Source organism: Trichosurus vulpecula, chromosome 8 (genome assembly GCF_011100635.1).
Source record: "Trichosurus vulpecula isolate mTriVul1 chromosome 8, mTriVul1.pri, whole genome shotgun sequence".
Classification (NCBI taxonomy): Eukaryota; Metazoa; Chordata; class Mammalia; order Diprotodontia; family Phalangeridae; genus Trichosurus; species Trichosurus vulpecula.
Window position 1 is genome coordinate 69960961 of NC_050580.1, and position 26238 is coordinate 69987198.

At 40.8% G+C, this 26238-nt stretch overlaps 1 protein-coding gene across 1 annotated transcript in view; it reads left to right on the top strand.

Moving 5' to 3' along the window:
• The first annotated feature begins 351 nt into the window (after positions 1-351).
• CDHR1 (cadherin related family member 1) overlaps positions 352-26238 on the top strand; it is a 53388-nt gene continuing 27501 nt past the window's right edge. Inside the window, exons 1-6 of the mRNA XM_036737238.1 lie at positions 352-412; positions 1568-1663; positions 10324-10469; positions 12280-12330; positions 14774-14863; positions 15401-15487. Of these exons, the coding sequence (XP_036593133.1) occupies positions 352-412; positions 1568-1663; positions 10324-10469; positions 12280-12330; positions 14774-14863; positions 15401-15487 (531 nt within the window). The remainder of the gene's footprint in view (positions 413-1567; positions 1664-10323; positions 10470-12279; positions 12331-14773; positions 14864-15400; positions 15488-26238) is intronic.

Consider the following 26238-nt stretch of genomic DNA (forward strand, 5'->3'; position numbering starts at 1 on the left):
TGTGAAGACTGGCAGATTCATTAGACAGACTGATCCTCCACAAACACACCTAGCCCCGTGAGGATGGGGTGGATTCTTCGCAAGTTCTCTCCACTCAGAAATGAGTCCCTGGACTCCTTGCACAGTAATTGGTCTTAATTAGGTTGTGGGAAGGAGCTTCTTTAAGCTCTCAGAAAATAAGACGTGTCATCCTCTTAACATCTTAACATCTGTTCCTCTCGCCCTCTGCTGCCTTCCCCCTCCTTTCCTCTCTCACAATTGGCCATGGTAGGGCATTGAAGGACACGCTTCCATCCCCTCCAGAGGTCCATCCTTGCCTAACCAGTGCAAAGGAGCCCAGACTCCAGAGCAATGAAACATGGCCAACACTTCCCTGTGTCCTTGGTCCTGGGACTGGTGCAGGTTTGCTTGGGTGAGTACTGTCTATTTCTGAGGCTCTCAGAAAGAACTCCTGGGAGAAGGAGGAATTCTTCCTCATTGGGTACTGGGGATGTCAGGAAGTTTGGTAGTATCAGTATGAATAGGGTACCTTTGCTTTATTTTCACAGAGAGCAAGCAGATCTGGGTGATTTCATTTCAGATGGGTCATTGATTATGCTTAACTTGATAACTAATGGCTGTCTTTTGCTTTGTTTTGTTTTGACCTTTTTTTAATGATGTCTCACAGCAAGTAAGTGATCATTTTCCTTCTGGTTCCTTGCTCCTTTGGTAGATGTAACTACCAAACAGTTACCAATGAAAGAGGTTCTCTCCCCTGGCTTTTTTGCCTCATGTATTCATTGCATTCCCGTGCCTGTGTTTCTGTGGATGTTCATGCCCTTAAGAGTGTCTGTGTCTGTGTTATTGGTGAGAACTGGTCATGATAGCTTTTCTAGAAACAGAATTTTTGGTATTTTGAAGTCTCTTTCAGTGTCAATGTGGGCTAGAGGAAAGGGTAGCTGGCCTGGGCTTTGGGATACCTGGGTTCTAATCCCAGCACATACTTTAGGTTGTTGTGTGACTTTTGACATCATTACACCTCATTTTTTCATCAGTATCATAAAGATGTTGACCTAGAACAGGGGGTATTAATCTAGTGTCTGTGAATTGGGGTTTTTAAAAAATATTTTGATAAATATAATTCAATATATTTGGTTTCCTTTGCAATCTGGGTATTTTATTTTATTCATTTAAAAATATTTTTTCTGAGAAGGGGTCCAGAGGCTTTACCAGACTGCCTCAAAGGGATCCATGACACTCAAAAAAGGTTAAGAACTCCCAGACTAGAAGGTCTCTAAGGTTATTCTTAGCTGTAACATTAGGTGGTGATGGATTCTCTGAGTACCTAGTTGCCGTGCAACTCCAGCGTTCTTGTTGTCAGGTCTGATGGGGAGCAAGGTGTCCCTCTAGGGATGTGATGTTAGAGAGCCCTTTCTGAAAGGGATACAAGTTCATTAGTGTCACTGAGTACATTATGAGCTAAAGGAATTCCCCCGGGAATTGGTCAGAGCACAGTGATGGGTTGGAGAAAGCCAATTCCACTGGGACTGAGGTGCAAAGAACTCCTTTGTGTTTTGTTGTTTTCCAGCCCAGGCGAATTTTGCTCCTTATTTCTTCGACAATGGAGCCAGCAGCACGAATGGAAATATGGCCCTTTTCAGCCTTTCTGAGGACACCCCTGTGGGTCAGTATAACAACATGATGGTTACAGTGTAATAGTTGTCATTTATGCTTTTCTCTCTCATACTCTCAGGATCCAAAAGGCCTAATGCCTCATAATTAGCCGGAGGAGAGTGTGTTTAGGAAAGAACTGCTACTGTCTGCATTGAGCCATTTTCTTCCTCAATTCTCACTCTCACCAACCCTACCTCATATAGAACAGAAATCACATGTGTATTCAGGGATGGGAGAAAGATATATGATATAAAAGCCAGTGGTCCTTTGACCTAGTTAGCTGTCTTGAATTTTAGCGATTGCCAAATGCCTCCAACAGCCTGAAGCACTGAGAGTCTCAGAGGAAGATGGGCTAGTTAATGGAATTCAATTCAACAAATGCTTATAAAGTGCCTACTATGTACCAGGTACTATGCTAGGTGGTGGGGATACAAAGGCAAAAACAAACAAAAAATACCTGATCCTGCCCTCAAGGAGCTGAAAGTCCACATGGTGGGGGGGGGGGGATATGGCATGTATACAGAGAAGTAAAAAAATCAAGTGGTTTGAGAAGGGTTCGAGCATTAACAATTGAAAGGATCAGGGAGGTGTTGGCAGAGGACTGTCACCTTAGCTGAGCAGAGAGAAGCAGTGTGGCACCACAGAAAGTGTACAGTCCTGGGAGTCAAAAGACCTGAGATTTAATCCTACTTCAGTCACTTACTAGCTACATGACAATCCAGTCACTTGAATTTTTAGAGCATCAGTTTCCTCATCTGTTAAATGGAGATAATAACATTGCAATACCTACCTTACATGGTTTGTTTTGGGAAAGTGCTTTGTATATCTCAAAGTACTAGAGAAATGTGTTATTATTAAAGGATGGTAAGAATGCAGAATGACAGGGAAGAGTGTATGATAGGGAAGGGACTAATCACCCAGCTATGAAGGAAAGAAGCATGCCTCTCAACATCTTCCCCTCCACCATGAATGGTTGGAGAGGGGGACAGAAATGACAGGGACTGGGCCCTTCATGTCGGAGGAAGAGAGAAATGAGTAGCAGGGTCCCATTGCTATCATCACTGTCATGATGAAAATCATCGAGATACTGATTTTTTTTTTCCAATCCTGGTTCACAGGATATGTTCTAACGTCAAATGTTCCTTTGGTAGTTTTCCGAGGAAGTAAAGTCTTATTTTGTGACCTTGAAGCAAACCTCTCTTTATGTGGGATGAGTCTTCTTGTCACCTTGCTCTTCCCATTCTCGGTGGCCAAGTGTTTCACTCCACTGTACCCACCCCTTCCCTCTCACCCCCAGAATTTGAGCCAGAACTTACCAGTTAGCTGTCTCGCTAGACAGAATTAGTGTCTATTCTATATTTACTTATATGTGCACCTATTGTCGTCCTCCTCCCACCCCCCTTAGAATGGGAGCTCCTTGAGGGCATGGGCTATTTCAGCTTTTTCTTCATATTCTCAGTGCCAGATTAGGTGACTGGCACAAAGCAGACAGGTAATGAATGTTTGCTGACTGGTTTATTGAAAACTTCAGAAAACAAATATTTCTTGAATAACTGCTGTGTCTAAGCTTTATAGGCCACTGTGGGTGGGAGAGACTCTGAAGGTGTGGAACAAGGCAGTAGCAATGAGAGTGAACATTTTATCTCTTTAAGGTTTAAAAACCCTCCTTACAGCATTAGAAAACAATGCTAGTTTTGGAGCTGAGACCACTTGAGCTCCAATTCTAGCTATGTTATTGCCGAGGTTGATGTTAGGCAAGTCTCTTAAGTTAACTGAATCTTCGTTTCATCTGTATGATGAAGGGATTGGACAAGATGGTTTATTCCAGTTCAATTCTATGAACCCAAAGATGTAGATGGCACAAGTATTATTATTGTCTTTTATGGAGAAGGAAATTAAGGCTCAATGAAATAAAATTACTCACTCAAGGTCACACAGTTACTAAATGGCAGAGTCAGGACTCCAACATAATTCTCCCGACTCCAGTGGTTTTTCCATTATTCCACAATTGCCAAATAAAAGACAAAATGCTTGCCTTCTAGGAGCCTGAAATTTGGTTGGGGAGACTGGACTGAAACACATGGAAATCTGAGGAAAAGTATAAAACAGCATTACCACAAGGTGGTCTACCTATGCCAAATGTCAAATAAATGGTTGTAGTCATTAAGTACTACAGAGTTCAGTCATTGAGTACTACAGATGCCAAAGGCATCAGAGAATTCTTAATGGCTCAATAAAGGCATGACTCAAACTGAGCCTTTAAGGGTGGATAGGACTTGGATACACAGAAGAGAAGGGAAAGTGTGTTTGAGGTATGGTGAAGGAATATGTGTGTATGTATGTATGTATTTATTTATTTATTTATTTATGTTGTATTCTCTCCCCCGATACAATGTAAATTTCTTGAGGGTAGAAAATATAAATTTTTGACTTTGTGTCTCTACCTGAACATAGTAGGTACTCAATAAAATGTTGGTTAAATTGGATCAAATTCAATGAAAAGGAATGAATATATAATGGTGGAATTTCAGTTAGTCCAGCTCTCAGACAGGAGAAATAATTGCAAGCAGAGGTCTTCCCGTTCCATTAAGTCATATCACACAGATGGCTACCTTCTCTGCTTGCATGTAAAGTCAACCCTCTCTTTCCTAAGAAGAAACTCTCTCCTCAGATACCTATGAGTTTAGAGGTAGTCTGTTAAAGGTTCTCTTTAAATGTTAATATAAAGCAATTAGTATAGAAAAACATGATGTCACAGTAAAGGAGCCAGCCTTGAAACCAGGGAGACTGGGTTCAAGTCTTGGGCTCTGACACACTGGCTGCCAGTAAGTGTCGTACTAGGCAAGTCACTTAACCTTCCACTTCTCCAGGCATCTCTAAGACTACAGGTTGAAAAGAAGCTTCCAATCTGAATTATGAGAGGGAGCTTCCTCTCTAGGGAGTTCCTTACATCAGTGAAATCACAGGTTTAGCCCCTGTTCCTCTTCCTATAGGAAAGTTATAAACTTATTCCCAGGATGAATGGAAATGATTTAGAAATTCATGAAATCACTGTTTTCCCATTGGTATAGATGTATAAGACTCTCTCTTGCATGGTCACAAGGCCTGACTAATAATACTGATCTCCAAGTGATTTCAGTTAGCAAGTAACAGGATTACCGTAGGTATGCCAGAACCATTGCTAATGAGAAGCCTGAGGAATGCCTGCTTCTCTTTCATAGAGGGATTATTTCAGCATTTCCTCATAAACCTGTTACTGGGGTGGAAAGACAGATTAGGATTCTACTTCCAACTGGGGTGGGGAGGAGTGAGGGACAGGCTAAAATAGAGTTCATGGAGGATATTACCCTTGATTGGGGGCTTGAAGAAAAAGGAGGATTCCAACAGGTGAAAATGAGAAAGGAGTATATTCCAAGCCAAGAACATCATCTGCAAAAAGGAGATTAGTCAGGAAAGTGCCAGCTGAAATGAGAATAGGCAATGATCCATTTTGACAGCAACGCAGAGTATAGGAAGAGCAATGGCATGAGCTAAGTCTGGGCTGGTAGGATGGAGGCAAGTGGTGAAAGGCCTTGAAGATCAGACTGAGAAGTTTGGATTTTTTTTTCTACAGGCAATAAAGTCTATGAAATATTGTAAGTAGGTAGATGATATAATCCAACAGAAATGGATAGAACACTTGGCGTCAGGAAGACCTGGGTTCAAATTCTGCTTTAGACATGAACTAGCTATGTGACCTTGTGCTGCAGTTTCCCCATTTGTGAAACAAAGGAGTTAGGCTAGATGACTTTTAAGGTTCCTTCCAGCTCTAAATCTATGATCCTGACATATGGGTTTCCACCCTTTCAAGCTGGCTTATGGCTTCCTGAGAAGGGAGCATATTTGAGAGGTGGAAAGTCAGCTTCCGAGGATATTGGCTCTTTGCCTAGACTGGAATGAATGCAATGACAAGAGGAATGCTGAGGCCTCAAAACCCCTGGGACTCTGAGGAAGGAATGTTCCTATTTCTTCTCAGCAGAGAGAGAAGCCCTCGTGAGCTTCAGAGAAGACACAGATATATTTGTTTCATTTAATTACTGAAGGAAGAGTTTTAATTGACCTTTCCCTCCATATTGGAAAATGTTAGGAAGTGATATATGTACTAAGGGAGATAAATGCACAAGCTATCCTTGTAAATCTATGGTAAAGAAGAAAAAACAGCTCCTGTTTGGTGCAGGGGAAAAATCGCAGGTTTTTCACAGGAAGGTTCCCTGAGAGTATGGATTCATGGCAGGGTTGTACTGGTAAATGTTTAACAATCAGCTTTTGGGGAGGAGATATACACTTTTCAGTTTAATCTGCATTATTAATATTTTCTAAATCACTTTTCTTAAGTCTAGGCAATAAACAAAATGGTAAGTCAAGCCCTGATTTGTAGCATTTGCCAATTTCCAAGATACAATTGTTCACACTGAAAATTTAACAGTTGGCTCTGTTGAGCTCTGACAAGTTGGCTCAGAACACCCATGGTTTATTGGGAGAAACCAGGGTTGGGAGTCAGAATAGGGATTTCTCTGACCCAGGGCAAGTTCTTCAACCTCTTACTTTGATCAGCTATAAAACGAGTTTATAGTCAATGTTTACTGTACAATCACCTTTCACTGTTTAAAGATAAGAGAAGCAATGTCTGTTAATGGCCCCTAAAGTTAGGGGGAAAAAAGTTAGGGGGAAGTGTTAATTGGACATTTAAGATTTAAACTATACTGCTGTTAGAAAGGGAATGCAGTAGAGGCACTGGAGGGCATGCCTGGAGTCAGGAAGACCTTGGTTCAAGGCTTGCCTTGGACTCATACTAAGTATGCAAACAGTTGCCTGTCTCTGACACATACTGGTTGTAGGACCCCGAGCAAGTCAAATAATCTCTGGGGTCCCCTAGAAGACTCTATATTGTAGAACAGGTGCTACTCTTCATTGGAAGAGGGAATTTCTTCTCTGGGAGTTCCCTGTACCAATGAATCATGGGTCTATCAAAAAATTTTAAACAGTATTAATGATTAATAATAATATTAATGATTTAAAATTAACACTTAGGGGCTTACAAATTAAGTACTTTAACAAGCTAGGTAGCAAGATTTTGTTTATATTAAATGAATTATTTGTGAAATTGAAAATATGTGTATTATATATACATATATTATATTTGGTTATTTATTATTGGTAGGAAGAATTATTCTTTAATTGATAGAAAGAATTCTTCTTGAAGAAAATCCCTCTACCAATACAGATCATCCTGTACTTTGCAACTTATTGTCTTGGGGATTTTCCTGTGGGTACTGAGGGAAAAAAAATGACTTGCTCAGAGTCATGTAGCAGGATATGTCAAGAGACCAGACTCAAACCCTAGGTCTTCCTGACTCCTGAGGCCAGATCTCTATCTATTAGGCCTGACTGGGACATAGTAGGTCCTTAATAAATTATTGTTGACTGGACTTGACTTGAAAAGCATCTAATCCTGATGTTGGAAAGGTCCTTGGAGGTATTTTACCCCATCTCTCTCCCTATCTCCTGCCATACAGATGTGAGCTACACTTTCAGAGATAGGTGAGTCCATCCTCTTGGGAAATAAGTGATTTGTTCCAGCCCTATTAAGACTATAAATTACAGATTACACACACATATATATGTATATATATTCACTTATACATTCATGTATAAAAATACATACATGAGGGTTGTGTATATGTACATATATGTGTATATACATGTACGTTATGTGTATATTGATGTTTATACGCACATTAAAGGGACATTGGCTTTTCTGGGTTGGCTGACTGGACCACAACAAAATAGGGTCAAGACAACATGGCATAGTGGAAAGAGAAGCTGGAGTCAGTTGCCCTGGCTTCAGCCCTAGTTCGGTCACTTACTAGATGAGAGATTTTGGGTTAAATCACCTTCTCCCTCTTTGCCTCAGTTTCCTCATCTATAAAATGAACACACTGGGCATAATGATCTCCCAGGCCCCTTTTTCACTCTAATAGTCTGTGAATCTAGTGCACAGAGAGACTGATAACCAAAAATCACCCTTGTAAAATATTTCACTTTTTAAGTAAATGGGCACAGTCTCTGATTCTATAGAGCAAAAGGCAACATATGCCTGATCTCTATTCAAGAAGCAATTTCTTCCTTTCTTTTCCTTTTACAGGAAAATTTGATTTTTTTTTTTAGGAGAGATTGGGCCGATCAGCCTCAGAAACATTGTGAAGTGGAAATTGATTCTGTGCTCTGTCTACTTCTTGCCCTTCAACTTACCCTTTGCCTTTCAATTCTCCTTTCAGTGCTTTCATGCTCCCTCCCCATCTCATCTAGCAAATGTTGCTTGCAGAATACCTATTCATAATATGAATGTTACTGAGCTCCTCTTCCTGGGACATTTGCAATTGAAAGCTGATCTCTAGTGTAGGATGAAATTGTTCATATTTACATAGCAGTTTACAAAGTTTCCTTACCACAATCCCTATGATGTACGTGGTGAAAGCATTATTATCCTTAGATCACAAAGGAAAAAACTGAGTCTCAGAGGTGAAATGTTATGCTCGTGGACCTAGAGCTAAGTCAGGTAGCTGGATTCTCTTATTTCCCAAGATTTGTTTACCCTTGTCCAAAGGTCTAGTTTGTTAGGGGTGTAGTCAGGATTTGAACCAAAGTTTTCTGACTCCATGCCCAGCATTCATTCCACAAGTCCTTTTGTGAGGAATTTCAACTATCAGATATTTTGAGTGAGGGATAAGGGAGGGAGCTTTGAAAAAATTCAGAAGGTTCTTTCTCCTATCTCCAACATGTCCAGCATTTTCTCTACTCCATTCCTGCCCTCAGTGTTTCCTCTGCCTGCCACACTCCTTCCCATATGTATAGGTCCACCCACCAAAGTCCTATCCATTTACCAAGATCTAGCTACCTCCTTCATGAGTCCTTTCCACGATCCTCTAACCTGAAAGTTATTCCTTCTTACTCCAAACTACCAGATACTATATACCACAGTAGTTAATTCCCCATTAGATTGCAAATTCCCTTAAGGGAAGGGACTTTGTCTTGTTCTTTTTATCCTCCATGCCTACCAGTGTCCTCAAATCATTTTTTGAATAAATCACTGAATCACATCCCATAAGCAGCCACCCAATATTCCTACATCTAGTTCTGTGGTTTGGGATAATCTCCTTGTTTCTTGCTTTTCTCCGTTTGGATTGTGCTTCCCTTCCCTCCCCCACCCCACATATCCATATTGGGTTGAATGTGTCTCAGATGAGAACCCAGGAGTAGAACCACAGTGAGAAAAGGAACTCATTGACCTGCCTCATTAATCTTTTTGTGGCAACCAATTGGAAGTAACAGCTCCTGCACAGTTACCCATTCTCTGGCCACCTGGGGTCAGGCTTCATTGGCTCCAGATATTTGTACATTTAGGGGAAAAGGTATGCAGTCCATGCAAAACCTCCATACCAGGAAACAGAATAAAGTGCTCAGTGATTCTATCACTACCAACTCATTTAAAAAGCCAGTGCAAGCGGCGGTGTTGGTATGAAATATTTGTAGGATGTTTAAATAGTGCAAATTTAGTAGCTCTGGCTTTGATGAAGTTCACTAGGTGACTTTATGATATCTTTTTTCAACATTCAGACCCTCTTACATTTTCTTTTGCATTCCAGGGAGCTGAAACAAATCACTTATTTCCCAAGAGGATGGATTTACCTAGCTCCAAAACAGTAGCTTGCACCTATATGGCAGGAGATAGGGAAGGAGATGAACTAAATGACCTCCAAGGTTCTTCCCAACCTCAAGATTAGATGCTTTTCAAGTCAAGTCCAGTCAACAATAACTTACTAAGGACCTACTATATGCCAGTCAGTCCTAATAAATAGAGCTAGCCTCAGGAGCCAGGAAGACCTAGGGTTCAAGTCTGGCCTCTGACACATGCTGCTCCATGACTCTGAACCAGTCATTTTTTCTGTCAGTGCCCACAGGAAAATCCCCAAGACTATAATTTGCCAAGTAGAGGATGATCTGTATTGGTAGAGGAATTTTCTTCTAGAGGAATTCCTTCTACCAATTAACAAATTGAATTAACAAATTAACAAATGAAACAAATATATGTATATATATATATATATGTATATACATATTTTCAAATAATCTTGATTCATTTCACAAACAATTCACTTAATATAGACAAAATCTTGCTATATACCTTATTAAAACACTTGATTTGTAAGCCCTGAAATGTTAATTTTAAATCATTAATATTGTTATTGTTAATATTGTTTCAAAAAATTCTAATAAGACCCATAATTTCATTGATACAGGGAACTCCCAGAGAAAAAATTCCATCTTCCAATGTAGAGTCTGCCAGGATTTTCTAGGGGCCCTCAGAGATTACTTGACTTGCCCAGGGTCTCACAAACAGTATGTGTCAGAGGCAGGATTTGAATGCAAATTTTCCAAACTCCAAGGTTGGATCTCTATTCATTATGCCATCCTGCCTCTCTCATAATAGCAATAATAATCACTATCATCATCATCATCATAGTTATCATTATCTTTATTGTCATCATTATTAATTAAATAATTACAAACTCAGTAAAGCAAAAAATAAGAGACTGAATTACAAGCCTATTCTCCTTTCCAACTTTTCAGGCTCTCATGTATACACACTGAATGGAACTGACCCAGAAGGAGATTTTGTCACCTATGGCATTAGCTTTGAGTCCAGTTCAAGAAATTTCTTTTCCATTGATCCAAACTTTGGAAATATCACATTGATTGAAGAGTTGGACAGAGAGGTATGGTGAAGCCCATGGTATCCATCTATATCAAGAACACATAAAAGATCCATTTCCTAGTTGGAACATGAGCTTGAAGGATTATTAAAGCCTATGTAGACAGGCCCCACCTTAAGCAAACCACTGTATAAAAACCATAATTTGCCAAACCAGTGAATTAAGAGATATGCCAGGATCAGGGTTCCGTAAGGATATTTGCTTACATGCTTTCCTTTTTGCCCTCTCTATCCCCTCTCCCGATGTTTCAGGAAGTCATTGCTACAGAAATTTAAGTCTGTGATCTACAACCTGGCCTGATTATACCGGGGGCTTTCTGACAGTATTGCTGGCTCATTTGTGTTCCATGACATCCAGGGAAATCTTTACAACAAAACCAGCTGCAATTTGGGATCCCTCCTCCCCCCTGCCCAACTTGAACAAGTCTCTGTAAAGGGTGAAATCTTCCCCATATCTGAATTAATAAGAATAATTGATAAGGATGAATAGGGTGTATCTACGTAGTTAAAAAGAGCTCTTTACTTTGAAGATGGAGTTCTTTAAGTCTTCCTTAGAACAGGCAATTCTCCAGTGCATTTAAAATTAGATTTGTTACAAAAATTTATGCTTGATTTTTCAGGAACACATCTATTGCATAAAGTGAGATGAGCAGGTCATTGGAGAGGGGCCTCTAACTCACAAGTTTTTAGGAGGGTCAGAACTGGAAGAAAACTTTTGAAGCATTGGTCTCTGCCTGATAAAAACAATACTACAAATAAGATCCCAAGTGTACTAGCAGTAGAAAGAGAACTGTTTGTAAAGTCAGGGGAGCTGGATCAAAATCTGTCTCCAATGAATGATGTTATCATGGTATGTGAGAGGCAATGTCACATAGTGGAAAGGGCACTAGACATGTAATCAAGAAGACCTGAGTTCAGATTCCTTCTTTAGATACTTAATAGCTGTGTAACCCTAGGAAAATCACTTAACCTCTGTCTGCCTCAGTTAAATGAGAGCTGGACTCCATGACCTCCAAGGTCCCTTCCATCTAGAATTCTATTATACTATGATAAGTCATTTGACTACCCTAGGGCTCAGTTTCCTCTATTGTGAAATTAAAGAGTAGGACCGGATAGTCCCTGAGGTCCTTTCCAGATCAGGGTCTTTACTTCTGTAAATATTCTAAGCCTCCAAGGTATACTTCATATGTCCCTGGAAGAGAGAGAACTTATCGTTCAACAGCTAGAATGTCAGAGATCTCACCCTTTACAGAGGATTTTTCAGGTTAGGCAGGAGAGAGGAGGGATCCAAACTGCAGCTAGTTTTATTGTAAAGATTTCTCTAGATGTCACAGAACACAGGTGACCCAGCAACACTGTCAGAAAGCGCCCAACACAACCAGGCCAGGTTGTACATCACAGACCTAAATTTCTGGAGCATTGACTTCCAGAAACCTAGGGAAGAGAAAGAGAGGGCAAAAGAGAAAGAATGTAAGTAAGCATCCTTGAGGAACCCTGATCATGGCATATCTCTTACTGTAGCCATATGGGTACCTTCTATAGCTCTGAAGCTACCCAAAAAAAGAAATCTCCTTATTCAAGACAGCACCTTCAGGAGAGGAATCAGGGTTTCCCTAAGCTGGACTTACCACTCTACCGTTCAAGCCTGACCTGTTTAAGGCCCCACACATTTGCAATCCCTTTAGCACATATCAAGTGTCAGGTGGAGGTTTTGGCTTTAAAAGTCCTTGGCTTCAGGAATGATTCTGATACCTCAGCCTCTAGGCAACCTCTTTTCTTTCTTTTTTTCTTTCTTTCTTTCTTTTTTTATGCAGAGAGAAGATGAGATTGAAGCAATCATCAGCATCTCTGATGGCCTGAATAAAGTGAGTACTGAGGATCTGAAGAGCCAAGCTATCAGAAACAAACATGTCTAACAATCGGTAGGCTGCCCATAACTCACACAGAGCTGAGACAGTTGAAGCTGCAGACGTTTCAATTGGCATTAGGAATAGTTTCGGTCTATTTCGAGAAAGCTGCCAGAGTCAAGAAGTTCCCTGCTCTGGAAGAAGTCTATGAAATCCAAATGGAATTTTGACCAAGGCAGATTGGACACTTCCCATAGAAAAGCAGATGTCTGTGACAATTGTGCCAAGTAGCCTGGCATGAGTTACACTCTTACAATCTTTTCCCTATCAGGATCAATTCCTGGTCACAAGAAATACCTTCTGTCCAGTATTTTAATGTGAACTGAAATATAGCATAACTAAGATCATGTGACAACCATCCGTATTATTAATGTGACTGCCATGAAAGGCAATTCTTTATTGAAAATGATACATGTAGACAGTTTACATTGTTCAGGTGGTTCCTTTTGTCATTGCCCCCTCCATACCTGGTTCAAGACACGAACCCATCTATGCTTAACCCTATGACATTAAAAATGTAGATTGGAGAGTTATTTAATTTTTTTTAGCTTTTGTTGATTTTTTTACTTTTATCTCATTTTCAAGTCCCAGTTAAAATCCCACCTTCTACAGGAAGCCTTTCCATTCTCCATTAGTTCTAGTGCCTTCCCTCTGTTGATTATCTCCAATTTATTTGTCTATGATATGTATGCCCATAGCTGTATATGTCTTTCCCATTAGATTGTGAATTCCTTGGGAGTAAGCACTGTCTTTTCTTTGCCATTTTCCATTGCCCCCCACTTCTGTAAAGAAGAGAGGGAGGTATATTTTTCCATGTCTTCTCAGGAACCAAGTTTAGTCATGATAATTAGTATTTAGTTTCATTTTTTTTGTTCTTTCCCCCTGTATTTTCTGTTCTCTCTGTTCTCTCTCTCTCTCTCTCTCTCTCTCTCTCTGTGTGTGTGTGTGTGTGTGTGTGTCTCTTTCTCTTTCTCTCTATATACATATATATATATATATATACATAGGTATGTACATAGGTGTATATGCATTTAGGTATATATGAAGAGCAACTAGATGAAACAGTGGATTTAGTGTCAGGCCCAGAGTCATGAAGACTCATCTTCATGAGTTCAAATCTGGTCTAAGACATTTAGTAGCTGTATGACCTTTAGCAAGTCACTTAACCCTGTTTGCCTCGGTTTCCTCATCTGTGAAATGAGCTGGAGAAGAAAATGGCAAATCACTCCAGTATCTTTGCCAAGAAAACCCCAAATGGGGTCAGGAAGAGTCAGACACAACAGAAACACTGAACAACAACAAATTATGTGTGTGTCTGTATATGTGTGTATGTGTATACACACATATGTATATATTTATATGTACGTATGTGTGTATATGTATATATACATACGTGTGTATCATCCTCAACTCCTCACTCTCAGCCTCCTTATCCAATTTGTTGTCAAAGCTTATTAATTTTACCTACATCTCTCATATATGCATATGGGTGCATGGTACAATGGATAGAGTGTGAGAGAGAGAGGCAGAGAAGGGCAGAGGGAGAGAAGAGGGGGGAAAGAGAAAGAGAAGAAGAGAGGTTTCTTGGTTCTATTTAATTCACTTTGCAGCCATTCACTTGTCTTCCCAGGCTTCTCTGAATTCTTCATATTCCTCTTTCTTTTGGTGCAGTAATAGACCACTATGTTAATGTGCCCTGATTTGTTTAGTCATTTTCCAACCAACAGGCATCTACTTTATGGAGGTCTTTGTTTAACATTTGGAGTGTAGGTGGCCCAATAACATACAGGCTCTAGAGAGCCTGACAGATTGGGAGAGCAGTTTTCAGTATTATTCTCCCAGGTTTTCAGATAAGCACAGTTATAAGCACTGAGCAAATGATTCCTGCATGACGTTAATGGTATCATAATTAAGGGTATAGGCACGACTTTAGAAATTGGTTTCACATGGAACAGGTAATTGGTTAAAACTGTTAAAAAGATCCCATCTTCAACAGAATGGGCATGGTTTGGGGCATCAGAAAACAGGCAAAGGCTAAGTGCCTTCAATAAGACGGAGCTTTATTGCTGTGAAAAGATTCCAGAAGGCATTGCAGTATACATACCATACACAAAACATTAGGGATCTGAAAAGGGATAAAATAATCACATTGCACCCCAGTGCCTCCAGCATGTATGCATTACACCCCACTCTAGAATCCCTGACTATGTAGCTTTTCCTGTGTAAACAGATTGGAGCTAAGACTCCATCTTACATTACCACTTACACAATAAGTGAGCCCCTCCCCGCCCTGTTTTGCTCTGGGCCTAAATGAAAACCCAAGACCATCCATTAGTGGTTATTTCTATGACAGTCTGACAATGTGTGGATCCTCGTTCCATGTTCTCTCTGCCATTCCCAGGTGGCAGAGAAAGTCCTGATTCTGGTGACTGATGCCAATGATGAAGCCCCCCAGTTTATTAACACACCCTACATCATCCTTGTCCCTGAGGTGAGTAATATTTCACCCAAAGAGAGAATCAAGCAGTTGAGTAAAGGACCATCGACATACTATCCTGGGCTTTGGCTCTGAACAGCGAGGGTCCACTGGGTTTGAATGGACTGGGAATGACATTGGAGCAAGCAAAGTATGAAAGCTGAAAGATTCCCTCACTCTTTTCCCTTGATGGCTTCCTTCCATCCCTCTCTCATTCTTTCATTCTCATTCCCAGTCCCTCGCTCATTCCCTTGTGGGCATTTCTCCTGTCGCTTTCCATCTCCTTTGTTCCTTCTTTTTCTTTCTTCTCACCCCTCTGCAGTGTAGTTATCCAACATGGATGAATCCTTCCATACACATTGGACCTCCTTATCTGCCTGAGTTCTTTCACTTCAGGCTCCCTGCCCTCTTACTCCCTCTTTAGTCCTCTCTTTTCTCTGACTCCAGTGGAGGGGGGAAGTGGGAAGGAGTCTCCCCTGCTTTCTCAGTAAATAAGAGTAGTACAGGTGCTGGTACTAAGGCCCCAGTGTGATTCTGTGACCCCTCCCATAGGACACACCTGCAGGGAGCAGCATTTTTAAGGTTCAAGCTGTGGACAAGGATACCGGATCTGGAGGAAGCATCACCTATTTTCTACAGGTAGGATCCCGGGGATGGGTCAGAGCACTGGGCCTGGTCCATTTCATTGCCTCAATCTCTAATTCTCCCCAGGTAGATGCTTCTTATTTCCAATATTAACAAAAGTTCCAGAACCTTCCTTAGATGTACAAGAGGAAGATATGTGTCCCTGAAGGCAAGGATGGAAGTCCATATTATAAGCCATTCAAGGGGAAAAGAAGAGAACACACATTTATTAAGCACCTACTAAGTGCCAGGAACTGTGCTAAGCTGCTTTACAAATAATATATCATTTGATCCTCACAACTCTGTGAGGTAAATATTATTGTTACCCCCATTTTATGGGAAACTGAGTCAAACAGAGGTAAACAGAGGAAACTGAGTCAAATATAGGCAAAATGGCTTGCCCAGGATCACACAGCTAGCAATTCTTAGGGTCTGGATTTGAACTCAGGTCTTCTTGACTCCAGGCCCTATCCACTGTACCCCTAGTTGCCTCATAAGGTGACCCAAGAGCTTGATGACTGAACTAGTCATCAAGAGAACTGGGTTTTGGTCCCATCTCTGGCATAGACCAGCTACTCAAACTTTAGGAAATTACGACTTTGCTGGGCCTCAATGCAAAAGGATGCCACAATGTGAAAATCTATGAGATTAGGAGTCTAACAACCAAAATGCTTTAGACTTGACCTTGTATTTAGGTGCTGTGTGGTATGGTGGCTAGAAAACCATCCTAGACGTTCTTGGCTTGAGCTGGTCTCAAGCCCTGCCTCTTACATGTACTGGCTGAGTGACCCTGGGCAAGTCACTTAACTTCTCACTCCCTAGGTAACTTGAAGTCCAGAGAAGGTTCCAACCTATATTGGTAGAAGGAGTTTTCTCACCTATGAATTCCCTCTATTAGTGAAATCACCATTCTAGTCCCTATCCCTGTAGCTACTGAATGCCTAATCCCAAACTAAGCGCTGGATCTGTGATTTCACCCCAAATAACTCATTTGTAACTTAAAATCTTAGAGGGTTGCCTGCCTGGGGATTGGCAGAGATCAAAAAAGAGAGGCATCTTTGTGGTTTGGAGTACTCAAGGAAGGCTTTTGGGATGGGTGGGATTTCACCTGGGCTTTGAAGAACAGATGGAAATCAAATAGCCTAGGGGAGAGAAGGGCAAGGAGATTCAGGGCATTGGTAATGATGTGAGCCAAGGCATGGGGGTGAGGGTGTGCACCTAGCATGTTCCAGGAAATTAGACAAGAAGTCAGCTTGTTCGGGAGTTCCCCTTACCCAAGTTAGATCTGTCCTAAGTAGTTCCCATATTCCCCTAAAGCCCTAACCTCGCCTCTTTTTCTGTATTCCTTATCCCCCTGGAAGAGTCATTATGAAACTTTTTTCTCAAAGTCAAGTCTAGAGGAATAAATCATCCTGCATCCAGAAGTAATCCTGTGAAGGGAAAGAATGAGTTGAGGAATCTGGGCCTAAGTTGGTCTAGATTTACTGCTAATGCATTCAGAACTACACCTTCCTTCCTTATTAAAGACAGAGCTCTTTCTTATTTTTTCCTGAGAACACCTTGGCTGCTACCCTAGAAGAAATCACCAACCAGTTCACACTTTGTGAAATTATAAAGTGTTTTTTTTTCCTTTAATATCTTGCAGCCTCAATTACTCCCCATTGACCCTTCCTCCAAATACCATCCCACTCCCACTCTGATTTTAGGCCTTGGTGCCATCCCAGACTAAGTTTATACCTCACCATAAGAGGTAAATGCTTACATGAAATTATTTGAGGTGCATTGAAAACCCTCTCATTCCCAATTCTGCCCCCAAATTATCTGTCTCATTGACCTTCCACAGAGCCTGAAATTCCCACTATAAATTTCATTCCTTTGGATTTGCCCCAGGCCCCAACACAACGCAAATAGCTCACTTGGGAGGGTTAGTATACTAACTCATCTGCAACAATTAACAGATTAACAGGAAGCCCTAAAGCAATGTGACTCAGGATGGGTAAGTATAAGGGAAAGTCCAGACAGACTCAGAGTGCTGCTGTCAGGTCAAGTTAAGGTTCTGATCAGCTAATATAGGGCAGGACTATGGCCATCTGTTTAACTTTGCAGTGCTCACAACTCTCTCCTCCTTTTATTCCCTATGATACCCTAAAACAAATGCTCTTCAAACCAGACCACTGTCTTCTCTGGCTCCAGACAGATCATGATGATTCCTGTCTGTGTGCCTGAACTGTCCTCCTTTTGGCTACCCAAATTCTAGCCCATCTTTCAAGGTCCAGCTTAAGTGCCCCTTTCTTGATAAAATTTTCTGTGACTTCAACCTATGCTGAGGATAATATCATAGAGTGTTAAAGTTATCAGGTACCACCAACCCCTCTATTTCTGACATGAGGACACTGAAGCGCAGAAAGATAGAGAGACTTTAAGAGAGATTGTCTAGCTCTTAGGATCTGAACTAGATCCTTGGTCACCTGACTCCCAGCCTACGGCTCTTTCTAATACATATAGAATCTTAGAATCCTATAATCAGGACCTCAGAGGTCTTCCCAATCCTTGGCCAAAGTATGAATCTCCTCCACAACCTCTATGACAAATGGTCACCCAGTCTCTACTTAAGAAATTCAGTGATGGAGCAATCTCCATATCCCAAAGAAGTTGATTCCACTGTTAGCTGTAATTGTTCAGAAGCTGTGTTCCCCCTTTCATTGAACAGACATCTGCTTTCCTGTAACTTTGAACTTTTGGCTCCTGTTCTGTCCTCTGGGACTAAACAGAACAAGCCCAAATCCTTTTCAACATGACAACCCATCACAAATTTGAAGACAGCTATGGAAACCCCTTTCCTGAACTCCTACTGAATCATAGTAATATTTCACTCATAAAAGTGCATTTCACTCTACAAAGTTGTCTCTTCTGATCCTCACAATAGCCTTGAGAAGTAGGCAGAGATGGAAAGGACTTTGGAAATTATCAAGTCCAACCCCCTCATTTTAATTAAAATTATTACATGATAGGACTTAAATTATTAAACATATTTCAAGTGATTTTCCCAAGGCCACACAAAGTGAGAGGCACTATCAGTACTCAAATCCAAGTCTCCTAACTCCCAATCCTTCCCACCATAATGAGACGGCACACCTCTTCAAGGCCACACAGATTAGCACTGATCAAATGAGATAATATTTGCAAAGTTCTTACAATCTAGATAGGTGCTTGATAAAAGTGTGTTCCCTTCCCACCTTGATCACAGACACTTAAGTTAGAATTGGAAGGGAACTTAGCAAAGATCTCTTCCAACCCCTTAATTTTGTAGATGAGGAAATGAAGATCCAAAGAGAAAAGAAGAAAGAAAGGAAGAAAGGAAGGAAGGAAGGAAAGGAAAGAAGGAAGAAAGGAAGGAAAGGAAGGAAGGGAGGGAGGAAGAGAGGGAGGAAAAAAATAAGCATTGATGAAGCACCTACATTGTGCTAAGCACTTTATAAATATTATCTCATTTAATCTTCGCAATAATCCTGGGCATTAGGTGCTAGAATTATTGCCATTTTACAGTTGAAAACACTGAGACAGACAGAGGTTAAGTGATTTGTCCAGAATCACACAGCTAGTAAGTATCTGAGTCTGGATTTGAACTCAGGTCTTCTTGATTTCAGGTCTAGTTTTCTATATTCACTGCACCACTTAGCTGCCTCTAAAGTGCCAACATTCTTTCTGTTCTGAAATGCTTCTTCTTCTTCTATTAATTGTTCCTTTTTCACTAACTCCTTCTTTGGAATTAACTGTGTCTCCTTGAAGTAGATTATGAACCACCCGAGGGCAAGTCACTGCATTTAGCAAAGTGCTGGGCATATAGTATATGCTAATAAATACTTGTAGATCCACTGACAGATTGAATCTTATCTTAAATTCATACTGTACAAGCCTACCCAGAGCCATAACTAGCCATGGGTGGACAGGGTTTTGTCCCAGGACCCCAACATGATTTCAACCTTCATTCACCAATACCCCTCTGACAGATACCATAACCACCTGCAGGCCACAACTCCAGGTCCCATAGCCTTCGTACCCTCCTTGCTAGTGCTACCCTCCCAACTGTCCCCTCTCCCTAGAAGACTGCAAAAGCTGTCTAGTCATGAACCTCCTGCCTCAGCTGTATTGGGTTTCAGGTGGAAGTCTATCCGATTCTACCTCTAAGACCCTTTGCCTTAGCTTTTTGAGATGGCTTTGGGTAGGCTTTTCTCTGTCAGGCATCAAGAGGAAATACTAAGACAAAAATTATTTGGAACCAAACTGCTATATCTATATGAGAGAATTTGGGGGAAATGAAAAAAGAAAGGAAGATGAAGCCACCTATTCCCAAGTGCTCACGGAGAGCTCTAATCTGCCCAGCTCCATTACACTCAGTAATCCCTGCACAGCAATCAGAGCCATTTGGCAATCAGGGGCCTGGGGAGAGGGATGAGGGCAGGGACAGAAGTGGGTCAGAGCCCTGTAGTTCAGTGCAGATTAAAGGTAATCCTTTAGAGAAGAGGAAAGCCAGGATAGAGGCTTTGTGGACCAAGGAAAAACAGTTTAAAGGCACAGGCCATGTGCTTAGTCCCACCCAGAAATTCAGTTCAAAGATAACTGTTGAGCTACTACTGTATTTTAGTCTCAGCACCATTTTAGACATTGTGGGGGAAACATAACAAAGAATCTGGAAAGAAAAAGGAACAACAACAAAGACTTTAAGCAGCCAAAATGAACATCACAAAGTTTTTACAATAAAGTCTGGCTCAGGAAAGCCAATCCATGCCTCACTGAGAACCTACTTCCTTTTATGCAATTAGAATAACCTGGGTAATCTGGCTTCCCAAACCACATAGCAAATAAAAAGCAACAAATAAAAAGGATACCTGCAGTCAGGAAGAAGTAAAGGCTCAAAGGTCAAGAGGGAGAGGGAGAAGAGGGGGAAAGGAAGTATAATATAAAAAGATGTCACATCTCTGGGATCCAGTTTGCTACTCTGTAAAATGAGGAGATTGGACTGGGTCGATCATTCCCAACCTTTCAAGTATAAGGATGGGTTTTACTTTCAAGAAATACTGTGAATTCTGCAAATGATAGTATTATTTGCATCTGTTGAAAGGGTACAAAAAGTGACACTTTCAAATGAACACTTGTAAATTAATTTGTACATTATTCATCATCATAGCATCCACACATATTTTAAAATAGATAGAGCACCAGGCTTAGAGTCAGGAAGACCCAAGTTCAGAACTGGCCTCAGACCTTACTTAGCTGTGTGACCCTGTGCAAGTCACTTAACTGTTTGCCTCAGTTTCTTCATCTGCCAAATGAGCTGGAGAAGGAAATGGCAAACCATTCCAGTATTTCTGCCAAGAAAACCCCAAACGGGGTCACAAAGAGTCAGACATGACTGAAATTACTGAACAACAACAATGCATGTGTGTAGTAAGGGGGTTATAGCTATACTCTCAACTGGCAGACCCAAGCTTCAGGTCAGCTTCATAAAGCTTCACAGAAAGCTTTATGAGCAAACTGAAGGTAGGCATGTCCCGCAAGACAAAAAAGAGCATGACAGGAGAGGAGCCCATGGTCCAAGGGGTGAAAGTGACCCATGATTAGGCCTGGACATTTGGTGATAAGGAACACAGGCAGAAAAAGGGAGCCCTTAGGGAGCAATGGCATTAGGCTAGGGGCCCAGGCATTTCTCCTTCCTACCTGCTGGGATAGTCCTGAGTACCCTCAGCTGGACACATACTGGAGTTCTCAACTAGATTCTTGTGGAAACCCAGGTCTTCCATGGGGCTTTTCCTCACTCAAGCTCTAACCCTGGCAAGTATAGGGAGTATAGGTCCCCTCTGCTCTACTCTGTATCGGTGAATACAAGCAGAGGGATCTCCATAGCAGGTGAATAGCCCCAGTCACTTAGGTGGTACAGTGGATAGAGTGCCAGTCTAAGAGTCAAGGAGACCTGAGTTCCATTCCTGCCTCAGACACTTAACAAGCTGTGTTCCAACTCTAAGTCTATGCTCCTAGCCTGGTAGGCAGACAAGAAAACACTCCAGTTTCTTAGGGGCTTGCAAAGACGGTGGTAGAGGGAGTAGGTAGAGATTTGAACTTGGAGACAAGAAGATCTGCGTTCAAATCTTGCCATCAACACTTACTAAATGTGTTCTAGCTATAAATCTCAAATCCTATCCTGATTGATTCAGTTTCTTCATCTGTATAGTGAAAAGGCTGGACAGGATAGAATACTGGACTTGGGAGTTAGGAAGACCTGGGTTTGACTCTCATCTAAGACACTTACTAACTGACTAACCCTTTGATAGTCTCATTTGACATCTCCGAGCCTCAGTTTTCTCAAAATGAGGGGGTTGGACTTGGTGTCTCATAAGGCCCTTTTCAGTTTCAGATCCTGAGATCACATGCCCTGGTATGCCTAGCCCAGGGCCATTCTATGTCCTCTTTCTCTGTCCTTCCTCTTCCTTCTTTACAAGACCAGCACTATCCCCCACCCACCACCCTCTCACACACACACACACACACACACACACACACACACACACACACACACACACACACACTTAGGCCACTAACTCTTGTGCTCTTCCTATATTATCTTGGCAGCTAAAGCTTGGTAGGGATACCCTCTCCTCCCTCTTCAACTTTCTCTGAAATTTTGTGGGGGTCCCTGACCCTAGAAAACAGTCCAGTAGCTTGTTATCTGAGAGCATGGCTGCAACACCTGCCCCAAATATTTGTATGAGACACATTATTTAGTTGAAAAAAAAGCATATTTATCTATATATAGATTCATATATATGTGTATATTTTCTATATGTACAAATTACTTGTACGTGGAGTCCCAGAAGTCTTAGTGACATTTTGAGAACTGTGCAATGGACGCTGGACCTAGAATGAAGGAGACTTGAGTTCAAACCCAACCTGAGACATTTACTAGCCATGTGACCCTGGGCAAATCGATCAACTTCTTATTGCTTTGGTTTGCTCATCGGCAAAATTGAGATAATAAGAGCATCTACCTCCCAGGGTTGTTGTGAGGACCACATAAGACGGTGTTTGGAAAGAATTTTGCAAACCTTAAAGAATTCTATAATTATTATTACTATTCATCTATTCATAGACTTTCTAGTGAGGTCCGTAGATTGGAAACTATTCAGCTAGATGATCTCTGAGCTACCCTCTAGTTCTCAAATTGTCTGTGAGAAGAGGGGAACAAAAATTATATTTAAAAAAAAAGACGTGAGGATTCATAATTCCCCACAGTCTAGGACCATTTCATGTAGGAACAAATGGCTCTATATACCTCAGTGGACCTTGAGTTTATATCTGTATTTAAGATGTTATATTAATAGATTTTCATTAAAATGGCCTGACTCATCAAGAAAACAGTAAATCCTGTTGTGTTCTCTATTTAAGCTGGCAGGGGAGCATGAGTAATACATTTTAGAAAAATAGTTACAGTATTTTGAAAGGGCCATGATTTTATCAGCTTGACATAGATCATATACATTCTATGCCTTATTTTGGCTAGAGTATAAATAAATTTATTTAAAATGTTTCAAAGGTGTGGCCTTTAAATGAGGGGAAGCTTTTAGCTGCCTAAAAAATATAGCTCACCAGAATGACAGAAGGCATGAGAAAAGGGTGCCAGATTTGAATTCAGAAGATCTGGGTTCAGACCTCATCACAGCCACTTACCACCTCTGTGACTTCAGTTTCCTCACCTGTAAAATGAGAGGCCTGGTCTAGATCAGAAGCGTCAAACTCACAACCTGACAACCTGGTGGCAAAACTCCTAAGTGTGCCAGAACCAAATTAAAGTGCAATTGGGAAATATTTAACAAAATAAAAATACAATGAAACATAGATAATGTTAATTTGTCTTTTTCTAAGTCAACATGAAGTCCAGTTTCTATTTGAGTTTGACACCACTGGTCTAGATCATTTCTAAGGGCCCTTTTATCTGAAAATCTATAACTTATGACTAATCCCCTGAGGTTTTTGGATACGTGAGATCTTACTGTGTTTACCTGGTTCCTACTTTCCAAGAGTTTACAATCTACTTAGAGATATAAGACTAGAGAGACAAGCACATAGAATCATGATGCTGGATTTGGAATGAGAGAAGCCAGGTTCAAATCCTTGCTCTGTCAGGTACTACCTCAGTGACCTCAGTTTCCAGAAATATAAAGTGAGAAGGCAGGACCAGATGACCTTGAAGGTCACTTCCAGATCCAAATCTGTGAGCCAAAGAATAGAAGACTATGGAATCTCTATTCTGTAAGAAATCAGAAAAGGAAGATCACCAAAGGCTAGGAAAGACTTATTCATGGGAAAAAAGAGTCAGGTTGTATCACCAGCCCACTGATTCTAGTGCCTGCATTTCTTCAACAAGACTGCTGCAGGGGAAATGCTTGCCTGGCTCATTTAGTCATCACTGCTGACAGGGTGCAAGGGGTGTTGTTTGCTGAATTGTGAAAAACCAACAGAAATAGCTGGTGGAATGGGCACTATTTATAGCTCTTTATCAAGCTTCAGTTGTTCCTCTTTGCTCTGTTTTGGACCCAGAAAAAGAAGTCCATCCAGAAATAAGGTATTGTAGCCCTGGGTGGCTACAGTCCTAGAGATTAGTCCCAGCTAAACCATTAACTATCTGTGTGACCTTGCACAAGTTACTCAACTTCTCTTGACCTAAATTTTCTCATCTGTAAAAGAAGGACTAGGTAGATTATAGTTATAGATTTAGAACTGGAACCAAGCTCACCCCCTCCGTGACTTCAGTTTCTTCACCTGTAAAATGAGAGGACTGGTCTAGAACAGAGGTGCCAAACTCACAACCTGAGAGTCTGGTGGCAAAACTTCTGAGTGGGACCAGAATCAAATTAAAATGCAATTGGAAAATATTTAACAAAATAAATAAAAACACAATGCAACATAGATAATGTTAATTTGTGTTTTTCTAAGTCAATATGGAGTCCAGTTTCTATTTGAATTTGACACTGCTGGTCTAGATCATTTCTAAAGGCCCTTTTATTTGAAAATCTAATGTCAGACACTGCCCAGGATGCATATGACCCACAACACCTGAGTACACAGAAACCAGATTAAAATGGAATTGGAAGATATTTAATAAAATAAATAAAAATACAATAAAATATAGATGTTAATATGTGGTTTTCTGATTCAATATGGGAGCTTTATATCGATTTAATGACCCCTGTTTCTATTTGATTTTGATAGCACTGTTCTAAATAATCTAGGTGGACTTTCTTATTTTAGCGATAAAAGAATGTAAACTCCTTGAGGGCAGGGATGGTTTTATTTTTGTCTTTATATTCTCAGTGCCTAACAGTGCCAGCTGGACACATAGTATGATGGGAATACAAACAGTACCCTAAGAGTGGAAACTAATATTAAGAGCTGACTTTGTGAAGCCCCTAGTTTACTCTCTAACCTGAAGGTGCCCTGGAGTCTCTTCCCCTTATCTTGAGTTACCATAAAACTTCCCCCTTATCCTGGATCATAAAATTCCTTGTCTCCCCCCCTCCCAGTCCTGGGTCATAAAATTTCCTGTCTCCCTTATCTTGTGTCATCCATCTTCCTCATCCCTAAATCTACAACCCCATTAGAAAACCTGAAATTTACATCAACATTCCACAGATTGTATAACTTTCTGTCTATATAACTTTGGTTCTTTTCTTACATCAGAGCCTTTGTTTAGCTCCTTGTTAAATCTCAGGCCTGCTGCTTTTGTGTCAATAAAGCTCCCAATGGCTACAGAGAAGGTCTAAGTGAATTTTTTCACATTTGATGAACCAACTCTGACCTCGTCATAGTAGATGTTTAATAAATGTGCATTGATTAATTGATGAGAAAATTGAGGTAAAGTGACTTGCCCAAGGTGACAGTCTATAAGTAACAAGTCAAGACACATTAATAAGCATTAATTAAGTGCCTTCTATATGCCAAGCACTGTGCTAAGTGCTGATGATACAAAGAAAGGTAAAAACACTCCCTGCCTTCAAAGAACGTACAATCTAATGGCAGTCAGAATTCAAATCCAGGTTTTCAGACATCCAATGATCCTTCTACTATAATACATAATGATATTGCAGTTGCCTGGAGATAAGAAGCTAAGCCAAGTGACCCTGAGGTCACTTCCAGCTACAAGAGTCAATGAGTCCATGAAATTACTGCAAGGCCCTGAATTAGGCAAGAATAATATTTGGTCCTTACCCTCAGACAGCTAAAAACCAAGCTGAGGAGTTAAAGTAAATGCACAAGAAAAGTTAACAGGCAAGAAAAAGGCAATTGATAAGTGCCGTAGGAGTTCAGAGGAAGAAAAGAACTTTGGGCTGGAGAGATCAGGGAATTCTACATGTAGGAGGTATAACAGTGAATGGTTCCTGCCTACCCTGGGGAAAATGGGCTCTGGGGAATGCAGTGTTATCTATTGTACTTTACAGTGTATATTCTAGCTAAAAGGTCCCTTTTAGTTCTAACATACTCTGATTCTATAAAGAGGGTATCTGAAGGTATAAATTAGGATCAACCAATCAACAAGCATTTATTAAGCTCCCATGACATACCAGGATCATAAGATCATAGGCTTAAAGCTAGAAGGAACTTTAGAAGCTACTAAGTCTACTCCACCCCCTCATTTTAGAGGTGCTGAGACAGAGACCTTGAAAAGTTAAATGACTTGCCCCAGGTCATACAGGCATTAACTGGCAGAAATGGTA